The sequence below is a fragment of the Agrilus planipennis genome, unplaced genomic scaffold, assembly GCF_000699045.2.
Source record: "Agrilus planipennis isolate EAB-ADULT unplaced genomic scaffold, Apla_2.0 scaffold229, whole genome shotgun sequence".
Classification (NCBI taxonomy): domain Eukaryota; kingdom Metazoa; phylum Arthropoda; class Insecta; order Coleoptera; family Buprestidae; genus Agrilus; species Agrilus planipennis.
In genome coordinates, this window is record NW_020438917.1 from 403,373 (window position 1) to 415,253 (window position 11,881).

The window sequence follows — 11,881 nt, forward strand, 5'->3', positions numbered from 1 at the left end:
TGTCTACATTAAATATTGTTAGGTTTGTTTATTGTTATTTATTAATCTAATATGGCTACATTTTATAATTTTCAGTATGAGTTCCATTGACGATGCAGGTTTTGAAAATGTGGCTCTAGATGATGATAAGACACCAAGAACCCCAAACAGTGATGATGATTTTGATGATGACTTGGGTGTTCCACACTCTCTTATGATTGTGTCTGTAGAAGGAACTCCAATTGTTGTTGAAAGAAAAGATGATAGAGATAACACCAACAAAGGTAATCATTGTTTTTATACTTTGTTATGTTTATTTATTTATATTTTAAGGTGTTATGGTAGGTAAAATAGCTTACAGTGCAATTTACAGACCCACATTAAAATTTAGTTCCTACAACAGAAAGATTTTTATACCTGAAGTTGAAATCAATGCCACAATAGTTGATTATGAAAGGAACCTCACTTCCCACTTTTTAAATCCCAATTTGTAAGTTATTATAATGTGTAACAACTTCAATATTAACACTTGAATTTTTTAGATACACAATAAGTTTTAAACATGGAGATTTTGTTTGGAAAATTAAAAAGAGATACAATCAAATACAGCATCTTCACCAACAGCTTGTCCTGTTCAGGACCTCTTTAAACATCCCTTTCCCTACCAAGACACACAGGGAAAAACGAGAGAGTTTTCGCAATAAAAAGCCTAAGGGGACCTTACCAAGGTACAATAAGAATTATACAGTTATATCAGAAAATAATTGCTAAAAATTCTAATGATATTTGTGTATGCAGATTTCCAAAGAAGCCTGAAGTATTAGTTTCCTATGAAAGAATTGACCAAAGAATCAAGCAACTAGAAGAGTATTTAAATAATTTATTGTCCATTAGCATTTACAGAACTCATCCAGAGACAGTGAGAAAAAATAGCACTGAACAGCAAGCAATGCCATCTAATGACTAAAATTACTTTTTTAGATAGCATTTCTTGAAGTCTCCCACTTGTCATTCATTGATGGCTTAGGCATAAAGGGCAAAGAGGGATTTGTAAAAAAAGGATCTGGTAGCACGAGGGGCTGTTGTAACTGTATGGGTTGCATTAACAGCACATTCTGTATAAGGTATGCAATTATTCAAATGTTTATACCTATTTCTAGTTTACGCAATCCTTTTTTTTTAAGATGTTCTCATAGATGCAACGACTTTTGGTGTACCAGATGGCTAAACAGGTGGTTCTTTGTGAAAGACACTTGTTTCGGTTATATAGACCCAAAAGATGGTCGAATAAAATGCGTTGTTCTATTCGACCAAGGGTTTGAAGTGTCCTTTGGTATGTATGCCACAGGTTTACATACCGGTTTACAACTTGTCACTTTGTCTAGGCAAATTGTCATTAAATGTGGAACTCGAAGACATGCTAAAGAATGGCAAGAGGCACTGAAAGAATCTGCAAACTTCTTAGGTATTATTATTTTAATTCTGTTACACATGATTTAATTCTTATGATATTCATAATAGAACCATGAAAATTAAATTCTAAAAGTTTCATGACTCTGAGTATAGTGAAACAGTGTGAAAAATGAAATTTACATTTGGAGGTGTGTTTTTAGTTGGGGTGTTACAGGGGTTCTGATTTATAAACTATATTTGTGTCAAGAAGATCGATTTGTTATTCAAAATTCTGTTTTACATCCTTATACATTTTTAATTTAATAAGCCACAAGTTGATAAACAACAAGATTTTTTCGTTTCTTTGTTCTTTTGTGGGTCTGTGATAATAATTATAGCGGTTGTAATTTACAAAAATTGATAAGATATTATTTATGTTTTTTATTGTTTCATTGCATAAAAGATAATATAAAGTAAATATTTCTATCACTACATTTGTACATATTTATTATGTACACCAGATATTGTTTATTCCTTTATATAAGTAGTTTGTTCAAATTAATTTAATTTACATAAATTTGTAGATACCCCTTTTTTAATAAGGGAAAGAAATGGAATTGATACTTCTTTGTGTTTTTGTGAATTACAAGAGAAATTGAATTAAATGATTCATTGATTTGAATATCCTTGAAAGAATTTTACATTTTAATGGAATTTTACTGTCGTATTATTAATAAGTAATCCGTAATTGCCTCTTTAATTAAATACTTATTTTAGACATTAAAGTAATTTCAAGAGAAAGTAATTCCAAAAACTGAGTAATGTGAGTTATTTAGTTCTACAACATCGCTAAAATTACAGCTCTTGAAATAATATTATACTAGAATTATGTATTTACTTTACAATATTTTCACTTTTACAATTTTAACGTTTTATTTATCAAAGAAGAGCTTATCACAGTAAAAATAAACACTTTATAGGACTAAAATAAATATTCTGCGCTAATATGTATTTATTTATAAGGACATAACTATGGAACACCCTGTATGTATAGTTTGCTCGGGAATTCCTCCAGAGACCACTGTAGGGTGTGGCTAGGCAACCCATATAACGTCTGAAAAGGCGTGTTGCCTCAATAATTTATTGTCGACCTCGTTTCTATTAAAAAAACTTTACACAAATAAATAAAGTTGCTTTACTGTTTTGAGGTATGCAATGCTTTAATTCGAGTAGATGACTTCATAACATCTTAGCAATTAAATTATATATCGTAATTCCTGTTAGTACTTATTAAAACTTTTATTTTCAGCTCCATGGTGTTTGGTTAGATAGTTAACAATTACCACCTGTTATACTGTATTATAATATTTTTTTATGAAAATTCAAGAATGTTTAATATAAATAATCTGATTAAGCAACCAAAAATTTAAATACATGCGTTTAAATAGTTTAAACAAAGTATATTGAATGAACATATAGGTGTGTGTAAAAAGAGTGATTTATAAGTGAGTATCTGCCCAATCACCCTTCTTACTGATAAGATATTGACAATAGCAGTGTAATTGAATCGTATAAATAATGCATGAAAAATTGTTTTGTTTCAAGACCCTATTTTATTCAGAAAACATACGCTTAACCTCTTATTAATATTTCCTTAATTTTTCTTATTCCAAAAAAATGTCTACATTAAATATTGTTAGGTTTGTTTATTGTTATTTATTAATCTAATATGGCTACATTTTATAATTTTCAGTATGAGTTCCATTGACGATGCAGGTTTTGAAAATGTGGCTCTAGATGATGATAAGACACCAAGAACCCCAAACAGTGATGATGATTTTGATGATGACTTGGGTGTTCCACACTCTCTTATGATTGTGTCTGTAGAAGGAACTCCAATTGTTGTTGAAAGAAAAGATGATAGAGATAACACCAACAAAGGTAATCATTGTTTTTATACTTTGTTATGTTTATTTATTTATATTTTAAGGTGTTATGGTAGGTAAAATAGCTTACAGTGCAATTTACAGACCCACATTAAAATTTAGTTCCTACAACAGAAAGATTTTTATACCTGAAGTTGAAATCAATGCCACAATAGTTGATTATGAAAGGAACCTCACTTCCCACTTTTTAAATCCCAATTTGTAAGTTATTATAATGTGTAACAACTTCAATATTAACACTTGAATTTTTCAGATACACAATAAGTTTTAAACATGGAGATTTTGTTTGGAAAATTAAAAAGAGATACAATCAAATACAGCATCTTCACCAACAGCTTGTCCTGTTCAGGACCTCTTTAAACATCCCTTTCCCTACCAAGACACACAGGGAAAAACGAGAGAGTTTTCGCAATAAAAAGCCTAAGGGGACCTTACCAAGGTACAATAAGAATTATACAGTTATATCAGAAAATAATTGCTAAAAATTCTAATGATATTTGTGTATGCAGATTTCCAAAGAAGCCTGAAGTATTAGTTTCCTATGAAAGAATTGACCAAAGAATCAAGCAACTAGAAGAGTATTTAAATAATTTATTGTCCATTAGCATTTACAGAACTCATCCAGAGACAGTGAGAAAAAATAGCACTGAACAGCAAGCAATGCCATCTAATGACTAAAATTACTTTTTTAGATAGCATTTCTTGAAGTCTCCCACTTGTCATTCATTGATGGCTTAGGCATAAAGGGCAAAGAGGGATTTGTAAAAAAAGGATCTGGTAGCACGAGGGGCTGTTGTAACTGTATGGGTTGCATTAACAGCACATTCTGTATAAGGTATGCAATTATTCAAATGTTTATACCTATTTCTAGTTTACGCAATCCTTTTTTTTTAAGATGTTCTCATAGATGCAACGACTTTTGGTGTACCAGATGGCTAAACAGGTGGTTCTTTGTGAAAGACACTTGTTTCGGTTATATAGACCCAAAAGATGGTCGAATAAAATGCGTTGTTCTATTCGACCAAGGGTTTGAAGTGTCCTTTGGTATGTATGCCACAGGTTTACATACCGGTTTACAACTTGTCACTTTGTCTAGGCAAATTGTCATTAAATGTGGAACTCGAAGACATGCTAAAGAATGGCAAGAGGCACTGAAAGAATCTGCAAACTTCTTAGGTATTATTATTTTAATTCTGTTACACATGATTTAATTCTTATGATATTCATAATAGAACCATGAAAATTAAATTCTAAAAGTTTCATGACTCTGAGTATAGTGAAACAGTGTGAAAAATGAAATTTACATTTGGAGGTGTGTTTTTAGTTGGGGTGTTACAGGGGTTCTGATTTATAAACTATATTTGTGTCAAGAAGATCGATTTGTTATTCAAAATTCTGTTTTACATCCTTATACATTTTTAATTTAATAAGCCACAAGTTGATAAACAACAAGATTTTTTCGTTTCTTTGTTCTTTTGTGGGTCTGTGATAATAATTATAGCGGTTGTAATTTACAAAAATTGATAAGATATTATTTATGTTTTTTATTGTTTCATTGCATAAAAGATAATATAAAGTAAATATTTCTATCACTACATTTGTACATATTTATTATGTACACCAGATATTGTTTATTCCTTTATATAAGTAGTTTGTTCAAATTAATTTAATTTACATAAATTTGTAGATACCCCTTTTTTAATAAGGGAAAGAAATGGAATTGATACTTCTTTGTGTTTTTGTGAATTACAAGAGAAATTGAATTAAATGATTCATTGATTTGAATATCCTTGAAAGAATTTTACATTTTAATGGAATTTTACTGTCGTATTATTAATAAGTAATCCGTAATTGCCTCTTTAATTAAATACTTATTTTAGACATTAAAGTAATTTCAAGAGAAAGTAATTCCAAAAACTGAGTAATGTGAGTTATTTAGTTCTACAACATCGCTAAAATTACAGCTCTTGAAATAATATTATTCATCCAAAAATAATGAAAACAATTTTTACTTTTCATGTTAAATTATGCTTTCAGCAAAAGATTTTACTCAACTTAATCAACACCATTCGTTTGCCCCTATTAGAAACAATATTATAGCCTCATGGTTTGTTGATGGGGCTACTTACATGGAAGCTGTAGCAGACGCCATTGAATCTGCTAAAGAAGAGGTCTTTATAGCAGATTGGTGGCTTAGCCCTGAAATATATTTAAAAAGACCTGCCGTAGACGGCGATTACTGGAGACTCGATAAGCTCCTAAAGCGAAAAGCTGTGAGTTCATTTAAGTATTATTATAATTGTTTTAGTTTTTTTTTTATTCATTAATTTAGAAGCAAGGAGTAAAAATATTCGTTCTTTTATATAAAGAAGTAGAAATGGCGTTGGGATTAAACAGTTATTATAGTAAGCAAAAATTAACAGAAGATTGCGATGACAACATTAAAGTTCTCAGACATCCTGATCACGCAAAAGTGGGAGTCTTTTTGTGGGCTCATCACGAAAAAATTGTGGTAGTAGACCAAACGTTCGCCTTTTTAGGAGGCATCGACTTATGCTACGGTAGATGGGACGACAACCAACACAGGTAAATCTATAACTTCAACAATTGCTATTTTGAAACCTAAATATCTTTAATTAAATTATTTTTCAGACTGACTGCTGAGTGGTGTGTCACACCAACCAACAGTTGACGTATCCACTTTAAGAAAAAAATCTTCTAGTGTTCCTGGGGGTGAACCCATCTATCCTATCCCTGTTCCTTACTACAAAAGAGCCTGTGAATTGCCAGACACCCCAGATGAGGACTATCAAGAATCCAGTTCCTCCTCAGAGGCCACAATTCCACAGCTGGCCCCTGGCGATCACTTGTTGCTTCCCAACATGAATACAAGTACTGTAAAGTGTAACACTCCTGAAATGGAACGAAAAAACGTACTTTCAACCATAAAAAATAAGGGCACGAACCTTATAAAGATGATCTACTCGCCAAATGAAGACTCAGTGGAATGTTCGGGGGTAGAAGGTGGCGATAAAATTGAAGCAAACGGGACTGTAATGCTTCAGGAACCGCAGGAAGATTTGAGGAATTTGGATGGATCAGCAAAGTTCTGGATTGGAAAAGATTATGTCAATTTTATTGTGAAGGATTTTACGAATCTCGACTCTCCTTTTACGGATTTCATAGATCGTGTAACGACTCCTAGAATGCCTTGGCACGACGTAGGAGTTTGCGTACAAAAAGCTGCAGCAAGGGACGTTGCCAGGCATTTTATACAAAGATGGAATGCCACAAAACTAGAAAAAGCCAAATTTAATCCCTCTTACCCTTATCTTTTACCAAAGAGTTACGATTTTAAGACTAATATACCAGAAATTCTGACCCATAATACTCATACTGTTACATGTCAGGTACAGAAATTCTTTTTGCTACTTTATTGTCCTTGCTTACATTGCTTTCATGTAGGTCCTTCGAAGTTGCAGTACATGGTCTATAGGATTTTTAGAACCAGACACAGTCGAACAAAGCATCCATGAAGCTTACATTGACATCATAACACGTTCACAACATTACATTTATATAGAAAATCAATTTTTTATTACCTTGCCTTACTCGAACCCAAACACAAGAAATCAGATTGCTGAGGCACTCTTCAAGAGGATCTTAAGGGCTCATAAGTAAGTTTTTTAAACTTTGTTTATGATTAAGTTATATTTTCTTTTGCCACAGAGAAAAGGCAGTCTTCAGGGTGTACGTGGTAATGCCTCTCTTGCCAGCATTTGAAGGTGAAATTGGTGATGCAACAGGAACTTCTTTACACACTATTACTCATTGGAATTATTTGTCTATTTGCAGGTAAGAAAAATACATTTCTTGTACATATGTCAAAATTATAATTGATTAGTATTTAGCATTGAAAAGTGATTTATTTTATTATTTTCTTAATTGTCTCTTAATTAAAGGGGTAAAGATTCGTTGCTGAATAGACTAAAAGAGGCAGGAGTATCAGATCCTTCACAATACATTAATTTTTATGGTCTCAGAACTCATTCCAAGTTAAATGGCGAACCTATTACAGAACTTGTTTATGTACATTCAAAATTGATGATTGTCGATGATAAGATGGTTATTTGCGGTTCTGCCAATATTAATGACCGATCATTGATAGGAAAGCGTGACTCAGAAATTGCAGTTTTGATAGAGGTAAATCTGATTAGTAATTGCATTCGTCAGGTGCTTTTCCCACTTATTTATCCTTGGTTTAATTGAATCTTTCAGATGCTTAAACAAATTGAATAAATTAAAATTTAGGAAGGGACACAGGTCGATAATTAGGCTGTTGACTTAATTAATTTATTCTGTTTGTATATTACGAATTTTTAAGTTTTAAACATTTTAAGTTTTCCTTAACGTCCCTGCTGAAAGATTTAATAATTAATTTATTTTAACTTCTTAAATCGCCATATTAATTATTTAGGCCTTTCATAGAAACAGGTATTTAGATATTTTAACAAATTCAGAATTTTTAAGCTTCAAACATTCGTAATTTTGTTTTCCCCTTGCTCATAATCTTATATTATAATTAATTATCTAGTCAAAGTAAGATCTTACAATTTGGCGTAGAATGTGTTGCCTATACGTGCGTATCATAATTAAGAAGTTAAATTCATTTAGTAATTATAAAGTAATATTTCTTTGAGAATTTGATTTACTTTTCCCATATTAAAACTAATTTACTTTTAATAGTTTAGTACTTGAAAACAGAGTGATAAAAATATCAATAAATGTTTATTTTTTGTAAAAAAAGGACGAAACATTCGACGAGGGTGCAATGAATGGAGAGTGTTTCCCAAGTGGAAAATTTGCCGGAGGCTTGAGGAGACAATTATTCAAAGAACATTTAGGTTTACTTGGCAAAGAAAATGAATGCATAGATATCGACATAACGGATCCCATTAGCGAACAGTTCTACAAAAATGTCTGGTATGAAAAGGCTAAATTAAACACATCCTTTTACGAAAAAGTCTTCCACTGTATACCCAGCGATAGGGTTGAAAATTTTGCATCCCTTAAAGAAATCCAACAGGAACTGCCCCTCTACTCTTCCGAAGTGTCGAGAGCTGAAAAGATGCTGGAAAGTATCGAGGTAAGTGATTACCTTTTTTGGTCTTAACTTAAGCTAAGGTATGTATTTGTAGGGTAATTTGGTACTTCTCCCTCTCAATTTCTTAAGTAAAGAGGTGCTAACTCCAGCTCCTGGTAGTTTTGAGGGTATGATGCCAACAAGTCTGTGGACTTAACAAAATAGAGGCCTATTTTTTGATATTGTACTTTTTAATATCACAAAATATTTTTATGCGTACTTTTGCTAGTTTTAAAAAAAAGTGCAATTTGTTGTTTCTGTGTGTATATTAATGTAGCCAATGCGATATTATTAGTTGCACATATTTTTTTTACATGGAAAGTAATTTTAAGTTATTTTAAACGACGACTTAATATTTATTGTACAGTATTAGAATTTGCTAAAGATTTTTCCCGTCCTTATTTCGTAAAATACACAATTCCATGTAACAAACACGAATATGAAACAAAAGCATTTCATTGTTATCAGTATTGGTAATTATGCAGATGATGAGACTAAAGGTTGAAGGAGGGGAAATTAGTGAAGGGGGTGGATATGTCCTTGAAGAAACACTAAAAGTGTTCGGCGAAGGAGTTGGAGGGATGTCAACGTCACTACCTTCAAATGTGTTTTTTAGTGTTTTTCAAGGTCATCCCCACCCCTTCGCTCATTTACCCCCCCCCCNTCGCTCATTTACCCCCCCCCCTACGGCCGTAAGCTACCATCTGAAATATAGACAATTATTTTAGCTTTATAAGTATACAATTTTTTTTATTTTATCCAAGTGAACGTAAAATACTCATTCGAGTACTGCAAGATTATTTTTGTAATCTTATTGGGTTAAGATGGTATAGTAGATTTTACTGTCACATTCTTTTTTTTATTTACTTATATTATTATGTTATACATATTTTTCACCACTCATTCCTTCACCATTCCGTTTCTAAAAAAACTGGTCTTTAAGGTACTTATTTATTATATTAATTACAACTTTACAACCTCCTTTGGTCCCTTATGTTAAGCTTGTGCCTTCAATTTTTTAAAAAGTTAGTCACTGTGCCTACAGCTAATATGGCTTTTTAGATAAATTAATTTATTTTTTATTTATTGATAAAATCAAATATTCGATATTTGTATGATATTGCTTATTAACAACTTTTTGTAAATGCTGTCGATTAATAAATTTTTCGCCTTTTTTTTAAATTTTTTTTTATTCGTTTTGTCAATTGCTTCGATCGAAACGAGTGCTGAGGGAGACAATAATTTAAAAATTGCGCGTTTAATATTTAGTGACGTAATCTTGCACTTGTTTTACTCTTGTTACTTGTATTATGAATGAACCCAAAAAAAATGTATTCGATCACGTAGGTGTGTAAAGGACCCAGTAATCTAGTTCAATTTGGGCCAAGAAGTCAAGTTTTCGTGTCACATGACAAAATTTTTATTTGTTTACATTAACTGTAAATGAAATGAAATTAATAACAGAACAACAAAAAAAAAGAATCAGTTCATTGTATTCAACGGCGTGTACACGCAGATGTCATTACCCGCGAGTAGGTAAGTAAATTATGTAATTGTAAAGCGGCCAATGAACGTCGTATGCATTAGTGTTGGTGGGGGTGAGTGACGTCACGTGTGAAAATGCCTCTCCTCATCCCTCCTGGCAGCGCGCGCCGTACACTGTCGGACAGGAACGAGGCAGTGCGTTCAAAATGGCAGACGGTTTGTGTACGGGCGAAACAGTTGGAAATTTAATCGAAAAAACATTAGTTAAAAATTATGATAAGGTTATCGAAAGCATCGATAATGACTGTGTGAATGATGTTAGGTGTGAGAAAGTGAATTCCTTCTATATTTCAAGTGACAGTGATAAATTATTTGATAAGTTGTGTGGTGTAAAGGGCTCAAAGCATGAAGGATTCTTGCAGATGGACGAAGACTGCCGAAAAAAAAGATGTGCCGACAGATACGACAGTTCCGAATCTTCAGACAGGTAGGAATGTTTAATAAAATTGAAACTTGTCTTCTTCCAATGTAGCCGCACGAAAATCTACCTGGATTAGCTAATGAACCGAGGCTTGTCTAATTACGTGCACTTGCAACTTACGACTCGATTGGTTGTTTACGATGCAGAATTGCAGACAAACAGTCGTTATTTTGGCAAACACGGTCATTGTCATGTCCTTTACCTTCACCAATAGTGCAAATCGAAACAGAGAGTGTACCCGTTTTTTAAATGAATGCTTTCGTGATTGCCACACACTTGCTTCGGAGTCAACGACTTCTACGATATAATACAGCCAGAGCCAGCCTCTCTCGTGCCATGGCTAGTGTGGCGACGATGTCTAATTTTGAATGCAGTTTTTTTATTGTTATTTTTATTCGACACCATTTTTCATTCCATTTTTTGCCAGTCTACAGGTTAAATAATTATGTATCACGACGGTGACGTTCGTCTACTTGATAAACTCACAATTAGACCTAATTTTAAACAAAAGGTTACTAAGATGACATAGTTACACCTTCAAGCTACTCATTTAAAACTACATATGTTGATAATTGTGCTAAAACTTTATGTCAATAAAAATTTCACCTTGATATTGATAAACTACCTACCTACTTAATAGTCATGTGTTTAATTTAAAATCTCCTGTTTTTTTTTGTTCTTTTTGATAGCTACCTTACTGTTAATTCATTCTCGAAAATTAATCAATTAATTTTAATTTACAATGCACTTTAAGCACATATACGTGTATTTTATATTGGTATGCTGTAAGAACAGGTACGTATCTCCTGTTGCCATAGAAACCTAAGTATATAGCGATATACAAATGTTATATACCTACTTATTGTACATTACATATGCTGCGTGTTTATATAAACTGAGTTACATAGGTACGTACCTATCTCATGAAATATCATCAGAAATGCTTCACATTTTACGAATAGATGTTGACAGTATTATATTCGTCGTTAGGCATTATCCAACAGTTATCAGTGGCGTAGATACTGTGGGGTGTTAGAGGGTTCAAGCCCCCGCATCGAATAAGAGGTTTTTTCAATTATGTTGCCGTCTGAGGATGCTGTCAAGTACGGTCAGCGCAGCAGATAGAAACAACACTTTGAAACTCAGTACTGGTTATTATTAAATATTAAGGGTGTTTGGGAGGTATGTCATAATGCTACGAGGCAAATAAAAATTAGGAAGAACGTTCCTCATTCAATTCTAAAACTCCTGTAAAAATTGCAAATCGATTCACTAAACCGTTAAAAAGTTATTGGAATTTTAAAAAATTGTAATTTTACACGTCATTTTATGGAGATTCGTTAACCGAACAGATTAAATTTATTTTTATTAACAGAAAAAAGCTACCAGAAATTTCAAACTTTTATAATAAGTAACTTGAACTCTGGAGAATCACTTTAGCGTAAGGTTATTCAT

The 11,881-nt window shown here is 32.3% G+C and overlaps 2 protein-coding genes across 2 annotated transcripts in view; both read left to right on the forward strand.

The window, feature by feature from the left end:
• The first annotated feature begins 12 nt into the window (after positions 1-12).
• On the forward strand, positions 13-9,121 carry LOC108741102 (phospholipase D2). Its single transcript, XM_025973667.1, is given in 16 exon segments — positions 13-22; positions 76-263; positions 325-469; positions 522-707; positions 778-898; positions 961-1,103; positions 1,164-1,444; positions 5,355-5,590; positions 5,650-5,903; positions 5,970-5,994; positions 5,996-6,727; positions 6,783-6,994; positions 7,047-7,172; positions 7,280-7,520; positions 8,125-8,463; positions 8,516-9,121. Coding segments are annotated over 15 exon segments (3,330 nt in total). The 5' UTR covers positions 13-22; position 76; the 3' UTR covers positions 8,618-9,121.
• An 847-nt stretch (positions 9,122-9,968) lies between these two features.
• The window catches only part of LOC108741115 (zinc finger protein jing homolog), a 97,643-nt gene continuing 95,730 nt past the window's right edge, over positions 9,969-11,881 (forward strand). Inside the window, exon 1 of the mRNA XM_025973668.1 lies at positions 9,969-10,432. Coding sequence (XP_025829453.1) covers positions 10,394-10,432 — 39 coding nt within the window. The 5' untranslated portion in view covers positions 9,969-10,393. The remainder of the gene's footprint in view (positions 10,433-11,881) is intronic.